Raw genomic sequence first — 18,403 nt, 5'->3', positions numbered from 1 at the left:
GAGAGTGAGGGCAGAGCCAAGGATCAAATGGTGGAAGTTGAAAAAGGAAGACTGCAAGGTTGAGTTTAGGGAGGAGGTGAGACAGGCACTGGGTGGCAGTGAAGAGTTATCAGACAGCTGGGAAACTACAGAGGAAGATGATGGCAAAGAAGAAGTGGGATAGTCAGAGAGATGCAGAATGTAGACAACAGTAACAAGAGATAAGGCGCAAGGTGAAGAGAGAGGTGGCAAAGGCTAAAGAAAAGGCATATGATGAGTTGTATGACAGGTTGGACACTAAGGAGGGAGAAAAGGACCTGTACCGACTGGCTAGACAGAGGTACCGAGCTGGGAAAGATGTGCAGCAGGTTAGGGTGATAAAGGATAAAGATGCAAACATACTCACAAGAGAGGAGAGTGTGTTGAGCAGATGGAAAGAGTACTTTGAGAGGCTGATGAGTGAAGAGAACGAGAGAGAGAAGAGGTTGGATGTGGAGATAGTGGATCAGGAAGTGCAACAGATTAGCAAGGAGGAAGTAAGGACAGCTATGAAGAGGATGAAAAATGGAAAGGCCGTTGGTCCAGATGACATACCTATGGAAGCATGGAGGTGTTTAGGAGAGATGGCAGTGACGTTTTTAACTAGATTATTTAATAGAATCTTGGAAAGTGAGAGGATGCCTGAGGAGTGGAGAAGAAGTGTACTGGTGCCAATATTTAAGAATAAGGGGGATGTGCAGGACTGCAGTAACTACAGTGGAATAAAATTGATGAGTCACAGCATGAAGTTATGGGAAAGAGTAGTGGAAGCTAGGTTAAGAAGTGTGGTGATGATTAGTGAGCAGCAGTATGGTTTCATGCCAAGAAAGAGCACCACAGATGCAACGTTTGCTCTGAGGATGTTGATGGAGAAGTTCAGAGAAGGCCAGAAGGAGTTGCATTGCGTCTTTGTGGACCTGGAGAAAGCATATGACAGGGTGCCTCGAGAGGAGCTGTGGTATTTTATGAGGAAGTCGGGAGTGGCAGAGAAGTACGTAACAGTTGTGCAGGATATGTACGAGGGAAGTGTGACAGTGGTGAGGTCTGTGGTAGAAGTGACGGATGCATTCATGTTGGAGGTGGGATTACATCAGGGATCGGCTCTGAGCCCTTTCTTATTTGCAATGGTGATGGACAGTTTGACAAACGAGATTAGACAGGAGTCCCCGTAGACTATGATGTTTGCTGATGACATTGTGATCTGTAGCGATAGTAGGGAACAGGTTGAGGAGACTCTGGAGAGATGGAGGTATGCTCTAGAGAGGAGAGGAATGAAGGTCAGTAGGAACAAGACAGAATACATGTGTGTAAATGAGAAGGAGTTGATGGAATGGTGAGGATGCAGGGAATAGAGTTGTCGAAGGTGGATGAGTTTAAATACTTGCGATCAACAGTACAGAGTAATGGGGATTGTGGAAGAGAGGTGAAAATGAGAGTGCAGGCAGGGTGGAATGGGTGGAGAAGTGTGTCAGGAGTGATTTGTGACAGACGGTTATCAGCAAGAGTGAAAGGGAAGGTCTACAGGACGGTAGTGAGACCAGCTATGTTATATGGGTTGGAGATGGTGGCACTGACCAGAAAGCAGGAGACAGAGTTGGATGTGGCAGTTAAAGATGGAAAGATTTGCTTTTGGCATGATAAGGATGAACAGGATTAGAAATTATTACATTAGAGGGTCAGCTCAAGTTGGACGGTTGGGAGACAAAGTCAGAAAAGCGAGATTGCATTGGTTTGGACATGTGCAGAGGAGAGATGCTGGGTATATTGGGAGAAGGATGCTAAAGATATAGCTGCCAGGGAAGAGGAAAAGAGGAAGGCCTAAGAGAAGGTTTATGGATGTGGTGAGAGAGGACATGCAGGTGATGGGTGTAACAGAATTAGATGCAGAGGACAGAAAGATATGGAAGAAGATGATCTGCTGTGGCGACCCCTAACGGGAGCAAATAAAAGAAGAAGAAGAAGAAGATACCCAAAGATGTGCAGACTAGGGTAAATGGCTATTAAAGAACGGATTCTATGTAAGTATGTGTGAGGGGCTCTGCTAAAAAGTAGCCCTATGTCCAAGGCCTCGTTCTTGCTTCCGAATGCAGGTGGGATGGGCTGTCTCTCTGCAACTTTTTAATCAAATGACACAAATAATATTACAATATTGCATTATTAGTAATTTATGTTTAACAATGAATAAAACTAGATGTCTGTATTACTGCATTAATTTTCCAGCATTTCCAGATTTGTGGAAAGACAAATGGTGGAAATGCCACAACTGAAAAATTATTCATTTTCAGTGTTGATACCTAAACTACCTGACCAGAAGAACCAATCAGTCAAACTTATTTTTTTCTGGTTGCAGGAAACCTGAGCCTATCCACTCATAACAGCCAATTTTGTGATGGCCAATTATGCCCTTGGGATATAGAATACATCCCAGGTAAGTGCACAGCAAGACACAGATGAAGTAGAACTGAAGTGATAGTAAAGTATGTTATAAGAATACTATACTATATTACAGTATACTACACTATACTATACTATACTACTACAACAACATTTATTTATATAGCACATTTTCATACAAAAAATGTAGCTCAAAGTGCTTTACATAATGAAGGATAGAAAAATAAAAGAGAGTAAGAAAATAAAATTGGTCAACATTTATTAACATAGAATAAGAGTAAGGTCTGATGGCCAGAGAGGACAGAAAAAAACAAAAAAAAAACTCCAGACAGCTGGAGAAAAAAATAAAATCTGCAGGGATTCCAGACCATGAGACTGCCCAGTCCCCTCTGGACAACTATATACTATACTATAATATGTTTGTGTCATTATTCATTCCTAAGTTTTTCTAGTTACTCTGACCACTGAAAGTTAGATTTTGTAAACGACAACAAGTCAATACCTATTCACATTGGTACAATGAGGTTTTCTGCATACCTTCAAAGTGTGTTTCCTTATTCCCAAAAGGACTATTGCCAATGAACACATTAAAGGAGCTGATGTAGGTCTTTCTCTTGTTACCAAGAGTTGCAGAAATTTGCCTCATTCCTCCACCTCGATCCAACTGCAAAGTGAACCTGCTGTCATACCGATCCATGCTAAGGAAGACCCACTGACCATTATCAATGCGCACAACTTGCAGACTAAGAGAATATTCACCATCCCCAAAACCTGCTCTAATTCCAAAATGTCCTTCATTGATCTAAAGTAAAAAAAGGAGAGACACGCACACATTGCAAAGTTAGTACAGTGGATTGCTGCTATATTGGGACACAACAACTGTTAATAACTACTGCTATGTAAATAAAATAATACTATTGATAATGGACATTTATTTATTTTTAATTAGCTCCATCTGCCAAATTATATGCATGCACAATATATACAAAAAAGTATGATCATCTTTTGCCTTATGTGTGCCTTATTAAACACAATGCCCTCCTGAACTTGTAAAATAAATTTGAAGTCTTTTAATAAGCAGACTGCAAACACGGTAACTCAGATTCATTTGTCTTTTCCTGGAAATTAAATTAATTCACAATGGTCTCCATCAAATGGAGTTCAGTGAATGAGCTATAGAATAGAAAACTTGGCTCGGTTGTGAACTTAATATACAGTTAGTTGCTGAGCTTTAAAGGTGACTATTGGGCTGTGACATGCGACTTTGTGTGCTGGCTTGCTAGTTCCTGTAGCTGATCCCATACTGACAAAGTTGTACCTGTCTGAAAGCATTTTCTCTATAACAGAATCAGCTGTAGAAGACAAAAGTGCACCCAATTGTTCAAATTATCCTCCTTAATTGGTTTAGTGGTTAATGCTATTGTCTCACTTCACCAGAGTCCTAGGTTAAAATTCCAGCCAGGCACTCTGTGTGGTGTGTACTTTCACAATATATCTGTGTGGATTTTCTCAGGGTGGACCCACAACCTAAAGACATAAAAGGAAATTTATTTTGTAACTATAAATTGACACTGTATGAGTGAATGGGATGTGTGTGAGAGTCTGAATGTTTGGAATTGGTTCTTGGCTTTCAGCTAATGCTTCTACAATAGCGTCTTGCTCCTCACAAACTTGAACTAAAATATATTATCTGTCATAGAATTTTACCTCAAGCGTGATATATTCAGTGTTATCCAAAGATGCCATATGGAGCAGTGTACTTGAAGAGGATCGTGTCCGTAGCAGAAGTTGCACCTGAGTCTTGTGAGGATTGTCAACACCTCGCAGACTATACCAGAGCTGGCTGTTTTTCTCAAACGACCACTCCTGTAGACCTGTGGGTGACATTCCAGATATACTGGACTGAGAGAATAATGAGGAATAAATGCTACACATCATTTATGACTTTAATAAGATTAACTGAAAAATTGTTGTAGTAGATTCTGCTGTTTGTAAATTTGATATAAATTGTATCCTTGAGTTAAAAAAAAACACATTGATAAATACGTTTTTTAGATTAAATGTACGTGCAGGAATGTTATATGGTTTTAGGAGGCTGAAGATATACAAGTAAATTAACACAGCATTCATTGAAGTTGCTATATGCAGACCATTAAATAATTACGCATAACATCACTAACTATAATATTAGAAGTATTAGAATGTTGTCTATAATGGGAATACTGAATAATCTCTTAAAAAAAGATACACAGTGATAAGATGATGAAACCAAAGTACAGTAAAGAATCAGTGCCAAATGACCACATTTATCACTAAACACTAGCAACATTTACAATTAACAAAGGATACTAAATAATAATTTAAGTTGGACATATTTAGTAGTTATTTATAGTTATTTTAAAGTAGAAAGATTGATATAGTTAAAAGTGCTTTATACCTTAACAAATAGAAATATACAAATATATAAATATAATTAAACTATTATAAAAGTTCAATGTAAAGACAGAAGTAACTAATAAAATGTGAAATGTTAAAGGGCTTGGCACTGTGAAAAAAATCATTTTGTAACATTTGGCTGTATAAGAATTTTTAGTTTTTTTGAAGAGAATATTGCATTTATTTAGACCTCGTTATATTTTTGAATGTTAACACTTTTCTGCTCTTGTCACTTAAAAGTGTGAAAAATAAAACAAATTGCATTGATAATTGTTTATTTTAAGATCCAACAAACTGACCACATTTGCTGCACAAAGGGTAATTCTGAGATCTTTATCTGATTGGCATTTTTAAGAATAATAATGGCAGATAATTTACAAAAAATATTCCATTTAAAATTAAATATCCAGTTAAAATAGGTCAATGCAAGTCACGTTTTAGCTTCTTACCATGAACACTATTTCCCTGCAGATGTGTTAATGTTAATTTTACAATGAAAACAGTTTTAAGTCCACTCTTTTCAGTTTCTTTTAACTTACGCTTTTCACACTTGTGTCCAGAGTAGCCAGGATGACAGTCACAACTGAATGATCCCCATTGCCCTAAGCACTTTCCATTCAAGCCACACAAAGGTTCTCCTGCAGCCTGGCACATTGGATCAGTCAGGGCACATCCTGGAGAACTGTCCATGCTCTCTGCGGGGCTACCTAAATCATAAACCTGTCAAAGACGCACACATAGACACACAGACAGACACAGTCATATGTTTTACCAAGGTCAATTTTAGATCTATTATATGGACTGTTCTTAGTGGTTTACTTTATGCTTTCCAAATTATTTTCAGAATGTTTGCATGTTCTCCCTGTGTCTGCGTGGGTTTCCTCCCACAGCTCAAAGACATGCAGGTTAGGTGCATTGGTGATCCTAAACTGTCCCTAGTGTGTGCTTGGTATGTGTACTGTGGTAGGCTGGCGCCATGCCCGGGGTTTGTTCCTGCCTTGTGCCCTGCATTGGCTGGGATTGGCTCCAGCAGACCCCCGTGACCCTGTGTTAGGATATAGTGGGTTGGACAATGACTGACTGACGAAATAAGGAGTGTTCACAAAGGTCTGTCAGTAGTTCAGCATCGGGGTTCTATGCAGGATTATTTTTTTCTTTCTTTATACAATATGTTGCCATTAAAAGATGTAACTCAAAAACACAATATTAATGTTCATTTATATGCTGATGATATTCAGCTGAATTTATCAGTTATACTGAATTGCTTTTTGTAATTAATTGACAGCTTTATTAAGGTGAAACAGTGGATAATGAAATACTATTTATTTTAATATAACATTCTCAAACCTGTGCAATCCAATTCAATCTTGATGTGGACAGAAGCCTATCCTACATATAATAATTGCAAGGTGGGAAATAGTTTTGGGAAGGAGATCAGTTTATCTCAGTGTCAACTCAGGCATGCGTACAACTGCACTCACCCAGGAGCCAAACCTGAATCACCGATCAACTCAGCCTGCATGTCTTTATTGTTGCAGGAGGAAAACAGAGTACCTAGTGCAAAATCAATGCAAGATTCTAACATAGGATGCTACTGTATATCTGTGAAGCAACAGTAGTAATCATGCTGCCTTTTATTGCATTTTAAATTTTGAAAAACACATTAATTATCAGTTAGTGTACAGAATGTTGACTGGTTTAAAATTAATCTTACCAATAAGTTTCTAATACAATAACAATTTATTTTTTGTATAGCCCAAAATCTCATAATTAACAGACCCTGTGTTTGGACAGCCTCCCAACCATGAGACAAGGAAAAAACTCCCAGACAAGAAATAATAATATTATTCCCATGTCCATTAATTCTAAGACAGACCAGTAATTCTGTATTATTCAAGCCACTTCAGGGTGCATGTATCCCTACTCCCTCTTTGCCACTCATGTGTGCCCCTGGCTATTATGACAAGTCACAGTGAATTAATATGACTAAAAGCCAGAGGAACATAAAATATTACCAGCGATAAAACAACAGTAGCTGAAAACTCTTATGGCAATAGAATTGGAGTTCGAAGGTCTCAATAGAGAAAGTTTTATCTGTCATAAATGTGACAATGTACAATCATTTTTATTGAGATTCTCAACTTCTTCAGATAGCTAATAGAAACAATAGTCACATGAATCCCAAACAGCCCTTAATAATTTCCCGCCCAACATTTTGATTGCCACATTAATTAAAAAACTTAATTTAAAATGCAAACCTTTAATTCCTTCTTGTTTTAAAGTGTGCCTCAGTGCCTATAGCATCTAATAAATACTCCTAGTGCAAGATGAAATATATTTATAAAAGTGTGTATAATGCAAGCTTAATCTGTGAATATGTAAATATAGCGGAAAATGCATATTTTCATAAAAAGCAGAAACCATAGTGATATAATAATCATTGATTTTACTCAGACCCCACAAGTCTTGATTGGATTAAGCAGATCTGCCAATGTTGTTATCTTTGTGGCACACTGCGGGTAGTAGAAAAAAATGTTCACTTGTTTATTTGCATGTTGCAGAAGGTGTTTGGCACTCTAATGAGAGTCTGTAACAAAGTGCAAAAAGAATCAACATGAAGTATTTTAATTCATTTTATCATCATAATGTTGACAGCATGAAGAGGCATTGAGTCCAAATGTTACCCTTAGAATGAAATTAGAGAGCATTAGGATGTGTTATGCATTCTCGCTCAGATTTCTTACCTTGTTGTCCACAACCAGATTTCCTATGCAACCAGTGAATCCTTTAAATTGTAACATAGATCTTTGAAAAAGCACAGATTGCTTCAATCCACCAAGCTGAAGAGGCTGATTCACATTGAGGAACCTAGCAAAGTAAAGTCCGCTTGTGATCTCTTTATAAAAAGGTGCTTCTACAGTAAGTTTTTGAGTGATAACCTTAAATGTCTGTTGTGTTTCTTAACTGAAACACTTGCTGGATTTGGAACTTTGGGAAAAATATATTACTCTTCTTGATTTATTTTATGAGCTAGGCTTTTTTATTTAACAAAAACACACATTTTTTATTGTAATAATAAATTCATATATTCATATTAAATTGACTGTATTTGATTTCGGGAGTTGGTGGAAAGTGGTACAGCCTACATTGTCACAGATTTAAAACATTTTTGTCCATGCTCAATTGGTAAAATATTGCATTTACTGTGTACACAATATTTCTTTTTTTTTTTTTTTACTTTTAAATGGATTTCGTCCCACAGTTAGTATATAGACTGACAACTCTAAACTGGCCAAACTGTGCGTGTGTGTAGCTGTGCAGGAATGTTTCTTATGATTGACTGGTGTTTAATGTGCGGCTTGGTTCTGCACATTCACTTGAGCTGGTAAAAGCTCTGGCTCACTAACCAAAAGTGAATGGACACAAAAACAGGTGCATGATTTGTAGCAGAAGTAAAATCAAAGAAGCTGAACATTTTACTTGCTAAATGATTTTTCAGCCTCACAATACTAAGCTGCATAATGACTGTATGTTTCTCATACCTTTCTTTTCCTGGTGTTACACCTGCTGCTTTGCAAATAATCAGGCCAGGTTGTAAAATGTCAGTTCGAGTCTCCTCCAGTTCATTCAGTGTTACTCCAGAACACTGGTCCAGGATTAGCTCCACCATCTAAAGCAAGGAAACAGTGCTGATTAGGCTGTGTTTTACACGAGCATTTATCTTCACAATAAGGAAAACTATTAATGATGCCCTTATGATCCGGTTTCTCATTTCAGGGAGGGTACCCATACCCATCTGCGTCTGGGTGTTCAAAAATAAATTGAAGTCCCCCTCCAGTGACATAACTTGTGTTTTACCATGCCATAATGTGACTTTCATGAAACAAGTATAACAGGCTTTCTAGTATTCTTTGAAGATCTTAAACACGAGAAATAAAGTAATGAAAAAAAGCCATGATAAGTTTGAAAAATACTAAAACTAGGCAGTAGACAGAACACAAGCCAAAGAGAACAACCACAAGACAAAGCCATAAATTGTAATCAAACAGTATAGCACGAGAGTCAGAAGCAATGGGAATCCAAAAAAAATGTGAAAAGTTTGGGAACAAGAGTATACTTCAGCACCATAGGGTAGAAGCAGGAATAACCTCTGAGTAGGGCACCAGTGCATACTTACACACGTTCACACACTCCCTCACACCCTCTCATCAGCAGGGCTGTCTTAATGCATGGGCATTCTGGGGAGTTTCCCAGGGTCTCCACAAGTTTAGGGGCCCCATGCTAATCTATGTACAGTATGTTGTGACATGCTGTCTCATACTATAAATACTATACTATACTAAACTATAAATATTTGTTATTGTGTTACAAGTGGACATTGATATTCACCTCTGACTCTGACACGGTCACCTCTACAACCTTGTGCATGTATGTGTATGGATCTCACACACTACAAAATGTAAAATCATATATGTTAATGTCACTTCAACTTAATTCTTTGCAAAGAAATTTCATAAATGTTTGTGTAGAATAAATAATTCATAGTAATTTCATACTGTGCCATCTCCATCTGTATGGATTACCAATTGAGTATCATTTATATGGTGAACTTTTTGTGTTTTTCAGGGCTCATGTTATATTGTTCAAACATTTTTGTTGATTAATCTTTGCTGTACAGCATGTTTTTAATGTTTGAACACTGATTTTTGGAAGTACCAATACAATAAATATATGTTTAATTTTATCGAACATTTACGTTTGAATTCCTATGAGTGGTTGTGTAGGAAGGGGCCCTGGTGCATTGCTTATATGCTGTTAAGATGGCACTGCTTATCAGACAAATTTACAGACAGAGTAATTGGAGAAAAAAACACACTACAGAGAAAATAATATTTTTTGGAGTTAAATCCCCTGGAGCCTTTGGATAGTGGCAGTAACCAGTGTGCCACCATACTGTTCCTCTCACTGTAAAAAAGTATTATAATGTAGTAATTTGGTCTTAAATGATCATTCTTAAATAACTTGAGGTGCCACTGGATAGTAGGGACATGAGGCCAGCAGAGAACAGGTGCTGACTATGATACCATACCTGTGGTCATTGCTTCAAAGATAGGCTTGACATCCTCAGCAAAGGTGTGGGTAGTCACTTTGCTTTTCCTGGAAGGTGTTGTGTTGGCAACATGCTAATCTGGACAGAGCTGGCCATTCAATCTGTAGAAACTCTTTCCAATTTGTTTTTGGGAATTCCCAGACACTGCCAGGTCAAAAGAGACATATAATTCCTGGCATGTGTCCTGCATTTTTATTCAAAGGAAGGGGCATTCTATCTACAAGCAAAACCCATTTTCATTTTGTGTTCACAATTGATTAATTTGTTGTGTTTTAAAACATTATTAAGTTTTTTTGTGTTTTGGAATATTTGTAATTAAATGTTTTGCGATAACAAACAGAACATTTTGCATTGCATTCCTAATATAAAACATAAAGTCTATCATTAATCCTTAATAACAATAATAGACAAATTTATTTAATTATTATTTTGCATTACCTAATTAATTTAAGTGGAGTTTATAAATTAACCCCAGCGCCCTGCATTAAATACTGTCACTGGATTAGACTTACACTCAGAGTAGAGGGACACAACTGTCTTGCCTATGACAAGTCAAGCATCATACATTCATTTGACTGCTTAAAAACTATAAACAGTAGCCATCACTTACATTATTATTGCTTTCAGGAGCTTTAAAACTTTACTAAAACACTGCATGTTGTTTTCTTGCTCAACTTGTATTTTTTCTTCATTAAATATTATTTAACATTTTTACTTTAACAATATTTATGAGTCTACAGTGTTCTGAGCTGCTAATGGGAAGTTTACCGTGTATAAAAAGTTGAACTGTGAGCTCTGTAACATACCTTCCCATCACTAATGATGTCAATTCGGTGCCAGCGACGGTCTGCTACATTTATTTTAGAAGAAAGCTGGAGCTTTAGAGATCCTCGGCCATGACTAATACTCAGAGCTGGTATCCCATTCTTCAGCTCTGCAAAAGAGAAACGAAACATTACTAAAAAAATTTATAATAGTTAATGTCTTTATTTTTACTGTGCTAATCATAAAGAGATATCTGTGAAGCTCTTGCAATTGGTTCAGGAAGCCAGTACAGTAATTCCAAACACATAAGTCTTTTCAGAACAGTCAAAACTAGCAATTTAAAACACACCACCATATTATGAACGGCAGGAAAATAAAACCATTAGTAGTTCAAATGTGAAATTGTGGCAGGCCGGTTAGCATTTAAGGGAAGGCAAACTGGATATTTAGGACCTAAGCATTTGATTAACTTAAATAAGTGAAGGTTTTCATTTGGTGGAGTAGTTGCTTCACTTTAATGCAACAATCTATAAAATTATCAGATTTTTATATTATTGCTTAAATAATGCAGAGTGCTTTTTGAATCGAGGCAGTCAGGGATGTGGATCTTAGAAAGATTCTGGGGAAAAAGTAATTTTCACTACCGCCTAGGAAAACAAAACAAAAATCATACACTAAAGCACAACTATATAGAATAAGGTGTCACAAAATGTAGTGGATATTAGTACTTTGTGAATCTTCAAAACTCATACTGAACTGGATTTTATTTTGGAATAACAGGCCATTGTTTGACTGAAAATTGTGATGTATACTCCAGAAGAGGAATGGAGTATAGACAGCAACATATTTCAATCTTGGACATGCAATTAGAACGGACTTACGGTGAATAAAAAAATCATACTAAGGATTAAGTCCCAGACATTCTGCAAAACATTTTCAAGGTGATTTTTTTGCAACAAAGCTAAAACTGATCAGATAGGAACCATCGCTACACAATATTTTCTACATCTATTAATGGTGAAAGTTCCTTTTCACCTTTCATTTTAGATCCTTCGCTTGTTACGTAACAAAGATTTGGTTTTCTGCACACATCTTCCTCATTTCTACAACTTGAGAAAAGGTTTAGGTGACCCAAAAGGCACAAATGAAAACCTGTGCCATCAATCATGAGGTCTGGCTGGCTATGCAGACAAAACAGAACGTGATCCTAACTAACAAGTGACAGTCTAAAGAATTTTAAGGGCAGGATGAGGTATAGAACAGAAAATTGTTACCACCTAGCTACAGAGAGATTGTGCAAAACAAAGACTGAAGTAGATTCAGGCAGATCAACAGAAATAGGAAGCTGTCGTGAAAAAACAAAAATCTGGAAATAGTCTGGCAAGAAACTTTCATGACATGTGTGATACATAAAACCAAGCAGTTGTCAACTGCAAAAGATAAACAAACAAACAAACAAGCAAACAAAAATAACATGGAGAGCTTGGGTAAGAAAGACACAACTCAATGAGCTAAGAGGAATACAGGATGAGAAAAGGGAGCTATTGTGCTCCTCAAGGTTTTGAGCCATACAGAAAAAAACAAGATACTTTTGCCATGCAACACAATATCTTGTTTTGTACTTCAAACAAAGAATCAGTAAACAGATGCTTAGGGCTCAGGTTTTGCAAAATGTCACCTGTGTACGCCAAAGTAGAGTAAAGCACATGGGACTTCAGATGTTAAAAGACAAGTAAAAAGCAAATCCAGTGCAACACAAACTAAAAAACAGTAAAAAAAAAAAAATATATATATATATATGCAAACAGTACAAAGACACACCCAGCATACCCCAAATACAGACATCAAATGTATGAAAAGTCCAGTAAAACCAGTACAGCACCAACTGCTGAACTGCACTTTAGTCTTTGTTTGTAATGTAATGGTCTTACCCAGAGCAATGAAGTCTTCCTTGTCCCCTGGCTTAGGAAGATCTACAGGTCCATTGTAAAGCAGAAGTCCATTACCATTTTCTGTAATGAATTCTAGTGAAATATGGCTGTCAAAACAAAGTTTAATGGGGTTGAACCATGCATAGCCATGCCCTCTGAATGTGTGGTGTGTCTGCTCACAGTCCGGCCCATCAAACATAGGAAGACATGTGCACCTAAAAGAAAGGATGAATAATTTTAAAACAAAGGCTCTGACATAGCTTCTCAAAGTCCTGGCACTATGAAATGTTTCCCATCTTTAATGGAGTTAACCGCAAGAGCCAAAATAAGAAAGGTGGCATTAAGGATGAAACTGACATACCCATGCAGGAAGAAGGGACCTTCAGGGGGCATTAAAACCCTGTAATTATAGCAGGAGTCCTAGAAACAGCTACCTTGGTATCACCAAAAGTAGAAAGAAAATGTGAAGCCCCAAGAGCACTATGAACAGATTTTCTCTACACGCTAAAGGACAGGCAGGAAAGGCTGTGATGAGTTTGCCAGAACCAGAGTAACTCCTATTTAAAAAGGGGTGGGGCATGAGCCAAAGTGAAGAACAGTAGAAATATGATGCTAGAGGAGACAGGAAGAATGACAGACAGCCAGTACCAATGGACTGGTAAGTACTGCCAGGAGGGCCCCCTCCAATCACAATATGCTGTATATCTATAAACATTTTCACAAGGTGCATAAAGCTTGAAATAGTTCATTAATTAATGTAATGCATAAATATTGAAACCTAAATTCAGCTAGTAATGGAAAATAGAAAAGCAAAGTTTACATTGAATCAGAGAAAATAAACTTTGGATGCCCACTTATAATTCAAAAAAGGCAAATCATACTGTGTTTGTTCTAATGTATCAGTTATTACCAGTGCATTTATTCTTTTACCACTTGATTATGTTAAAGAACTCTGTTTTAACATTGTTCATAGAAGAAGAAAGAAAACAGGATTTAATCAGTATAGAAAAAGAGGGAAAAGGGCCAGATACACAATACCATAAAAAGAGAAGGACATCAGAATATGTAGTATGAGAAACAAACACCTAACTGGTCCTCAGTTAACCTCTTCTTTAAATACACACCAAATACCATTGTCATCTACAACACAGAAAAGATGATTCCTGGAATGCTGGCCTTAGAGACAGAGTTTCTAAGTAAAAGCCATATGGGAAAATGGCAAATAAAAAGAAAAAGTTAAAAGGGACAAAAGAACATGGATACTGGACAGAAGACGATTGGAAAAGTGCATTATGCTCAGCATCTTGAAGTCTCTGTTTCTCTATTGCATTGATAATGAAAGGTATCAATTTCTACCAAAAACATGGAAATTCCTGGGAGACTCAAAACGTTTCACCAGTATTGTATAGAGTGCAATATCTGGAAGTAGTGAATAGTAAATAAACTAAACTGAACTGAATGTGGACAGCAGTGCAGTTTAGTAGCTAGAACACATGTTCTTTAGTACTAGGGGTCTGCCAAAGAATCCAGTCTCAGTCGATGTCTGGATTTTGCTGTCTCCAAATGGGGTTTCTTTATGTACTCCAGTTTCTTCTATCATTCTGAAGAGATTCTAATTAGATGCTAATGAGGTGATCATTAACTTTAAACTAAGTTAAAAAGTAAATTTGAATGTGCAATGTGGTACACTACTCTTTGAATGTGGTTGTACTTTGCATCTTTTTTTTTAATGAAATTGATGAATGGAGGGATGAACGGAATATGATGCAAAGTGTTTTACTATTTTTGTTCAGAATTTGGTCACAAGGCTATATACATTCATACTAAATTAAAATAAATATTTAAAATAGTATTAAACACATAGGAGTTGATCTAGATGAAATTTTTTCATTTAACTCAAGATGGTTGTGTTCCTGTATAATATAAATGATTTCATACAGTTAAAGTAGATTACAGATAAAATTCATTTCGAGTAGGATTAATGTGATGGCAGCACACCTTACCTATAGCCCAGATCACTGTTGGTGCAGGTACCACCATTCAAGCAGGGATTGCTAGGATAGGAAGAACAGGATAGGTAGTGTCTCTCACGTGCTGAACATGTGCACTGGGCCTTGCTGAAAACTGTTATAGACAGAAGAGAGGTACTTTTGGCTCTTACTCTACTAAGTTTGTTACTGAAAGAAACGTTGCTTAAACACCCAGCTTTATGGATGCATTTATGGTTTTTGCACGCATCTATTCCAACATGGGAAATGTGTATATTCAAGGCAGTCTCCAGCTAAGGAAAATCACAGACAGGATATTGTTACCAAAGTTACACAACAGTATGAAACAATACAACTGTAGAAATTGCAGATCAAACATTTAACCAAGACAACTCTAAACTCAGAATCATTTTGACTTTCAGTCCAGAATTCAGTCTTATGAATTGGAATTACTATAATTTTGGATGTGGTGTTTACATTATAAACTATAAACTTATTTCTGATACATTTCATTAAAACAAAATTTACTTTAAGGGAGATCTAAAATGTTTGGAACACAAATTCTAGATTCTGAGTGAATTGCAACCAATAGCCACACAATACTGTCAATTTTAAACACAGAGATTAAATTTTGCTGAATCTTCCTGAATTCAGAGGATATCATTAACATTAGCAGATTACTACACTAAGATTTACCTTCTCCATGTTTCAGGAAATTGTAAGTAGGAGCAAAGGAACACACTCCCAAATACCAGAATTATTTAGCTACCAATAATGATCTCAGCATTTAAAACAAGGCTGAAATCTGTGCAAAACATACTCTTGTTTGAGGTGTTAGTAATGTTTAAATATTTGACAAGACAAACAGAAAGACTGTTAATATCCATTTTCTCCTTTCCTTTTTCCAGTTCAGCTTATTTTTACAAAATACAGCTCTATTCACAAACCCAGCACACTGTATATATCTGTAAAAAAGCAGTGACACTAAATAACACCTAAAAAAATCTGAACATCAGGAAGAACATGCAGTATATATCTCTATGGATTTCCCATAATTATTTCCTTAAAACCAATACAGTATCACTGTTTGTTTCCCGACTCACTAGTCGTTGGTATGTTCTTGTCAAGGGTCTGTGTCTCTTTTTGTGTTGATAATATAGCTAGTACCGTGATCATCAGAGGTGACTGTGTGCAGAGGGTTCAGACCTATAAATACCTGGGAGTTAAGATGGATGATAAATTGGACTGGATTGCCAATACTGATGCTCTGTGCAAGAGAGGACAGAGCCGACTATACTTCCTTAGAAGGCTGGTGTCCTTCAACATCTGCAATACGATGCTGCAGATGTTCTATCAGACAGTTGTGGTGAGCGGTCTCTTCTATGCGGTGCTGTGCTGGGAAGGCAGCATAAAGAAGAGGGACGCCTCACGCCTGGACAAACTGGTGAGGAAGGAAGGCTCTATTGTAGGCACGGAGCTGGACAGTCTGACATCTGTGACGGAGCAACGGGCACTGAGCAGGCTCCTGAACATTATCATCTCCAGACAGAGGAGCAGCTTCAGCGACAGACTGCTGTCACTATCCTGCTCCACTGACAGACTGAGGAGATCGTTCCTCCCCCACACTACAGTATGTGACTCTTCAATTCCACCCGGAGGGGTAAACATTAACATTATACAATGTTATTGACTGTTACACCTGCCTCACACTCTCCACCTTGCATTTTTTTAACTTGCACTGCATTTTTAACACTATTTAATTAATATTTTTTTTATCAGTATGCTGCTGCTGGAGTATGAGAATTTCCCCTTGGGGATTAATAAAGTATCTATCTGTCTATCTATCTATCCTTTTTTGGTTGGTTTAGCTTGAAGGACCAAGGAAATCAAGTTGGTTGCAGCTCATTATGAAGGATCTGTTGCGCCTTGCTCTATGTAAAGCACCTGTATGGACTGGTCTCTCGAGGGGGGATTCCCTATTCTTGCCCTACAAAACTGTTCTTGTTTTGGCTCTGGTATCTTTTAATTAATTTAGGTATCTTATGGCCAAACTAAACCTTAGGTTATTGTTTGGAAGGTTTTAGTCTTTTGTTCTATAGTACCTTATTTGAATTTGGTTTAATACTGTATTTGACTAAGTTAATTTGCTCTTTTGTGGTTATCATTGTAGTTTTGAGTTTAAGATTATATATATATATATATATATATATATATATATATATATATATATATATATATATATATATATATATATATATATATATATATATATATATATATATATATATATATATATATATATATATATATATATATATATACATATATATATATATATATATATATATATATATATATATATATATATATATATATATATATACAGTACAGGCCAAAAGTTTGGACACACCTCCTCATTCAATGTGTTTTCTTTATTTTCATGACCATTTACATTGGTAGATTCTCACTGAAGGCATCAAAACTATGAATGAACACATATGGAGTTATGTACGTAACAAAAAAAGGTGAAATAACTGAACACATGTTTTATATTCTAGTTTCTTCAAAATAGCCACCCTTTGCTCTGATTACTGCTTTGCACACTCTTGGCATTCTCTCGATGAGCTTCAACAGGTAGTCACCTGAAATGGTTTTCACTTCACAGGTGTGCCTTATCAGGGTTATTTAGTGGAATTTCTTGTTTTATCAATGGGGTTGGGACCGCAGTTGTGTTGTGCAGAAGTCAGGTTAGTTGGACGATCATTTATTTTTCAACAGGACAATGACCCCAAACACACCTCCAGGCTGTGTAAGGGCTATTTGACCAAGAAGGAGAGTGATGGAGTGCTGTAAATGGTCATGAAAATAAAGAAAACACATTGAATGAGGAGGTGTGTCCAAACTTTTGGCCTGTACTATATATATATATATATATATATCACAGGTGTCTGGGGTTCTTACCTGGCCGGAATGCCTGGAGGGACTGGATAGAGACATTAAAAGCTTCCGGGTCAGGAGGACAACCGCCCTGGAGCAGGAGAGGACCACGGGAGAGGAGGAGAGACTTTCCAACTCGTTGGGACCCGTGGCCACTGCCAGGGGGCACCTTAAGCCTCCTAGAACCCGGGAGAACGTTACTTCTGCCACACTTTGCAAGATGGCGGAGGAACCGGCCAGGGACACCCGGAGTGCTTCCCGGGCAAAGGGCAGCACTCCCGCCACACCAGGAAGTAATGCCAGAAGATCGTCAACAGCCACCTGGAGCACATCCGGGCGGGAATAAAAGGCGCCGCCTCCTTATACTCGGGGAGCTAGAGTCGGGAGTGGGAGCAGGACAAAGCTCCCAGGAGGAGATTGGCGGCTAAGGACTGAATTCATTGTGGGAGATTATTGCTGTGTGCATTGTGTCGTGTTTGTGTTTTTTATGTTAAATAAAAGTGTGCGATTTATAAAGATGTGGTTTCCGACTGGTGGTGTCCGGGCAAGTCTCACAATATATATATATATATATATATATATATATATATATATATATATATACCTATTTAGTTAATATATTCCAGTATTCTTTTAAAAATTGCATTTTGAGGTTTTTTTTGTTCAAATTGGATTTTGTTAATTTGTGTTTACTCTCCTTGGGACTAATAGAAAACTCTCATTTATTAAAAAACTCATTCAAAATAAAGGGTTCCATTAGCAGTTCTTCATTTGGTTGCTAAGAACACTGATCTTGCCAGGTGTGAATGCAAAAAGACATAGGG

At 37.1% G+C, this 18,403-nt stretch overlaps 1 protein-coding gene across 1 annotated transcript in view; it reads right to left on the bottom strand.

The window, feature by feature from the left end:
• Positions 1-18,403, bottom strand: part of si:dkey-22o22.2 (neural-cadherin) — a 155,784-nt gene that overhangs the window by 23,448 nt on the left and 113,933 nt on the right. Inside the window, exons 22-29 of the mRNA XM_039736564.1 lie at positions 14,658-14,935; positions 12,655-12,869; positions 10,765-10,892; positions 8,391-8,518; positions 7,593-7,716; positions 5,388-5,568; positions 4,120-4,286; positions 2,950-3,214 (exon numbers count right to left, since the gene is read on the bottom strand). Of these exons, the coding sequence (XP_039592498.1) occupies positions 2,950-3,214; positions 4,120-4,286; positions 5,388-5,568; positions 7,593-7,716; positions 8,391-8,518; positions 10,765-10,892; positions 12,655-12,869; positions 14,658-14,935 (1,486 nt within the window). The remainder of the gene's footprint in view (positions 1-2,949; positions 3,215-4,119; positions 4,287-5,387; positions 5,569-7,592; positions 7,717-8,390; positions 8,519-10,764; positions 10,893-12,654; positions 12,870-14,657; positions 14,936-18,403) is intronic.

Source organism: Polypterus senegalus, chromosome 15 (assembly GCF_016835505.1).
Source record: "Polypterus senegalus isolate Bchr_013 chromosome 15, ASM1683550v1, whole genome shotgun sequence".
NCBI lineage: Eukaryota > Metazoa > Chordata > Cladistia > Polypteriformes > Polypteridae > Polypterus > Polypterus senegalus.
This window is presented reverse-complemented; position numbering and strand designations above follow the sequence as displayed.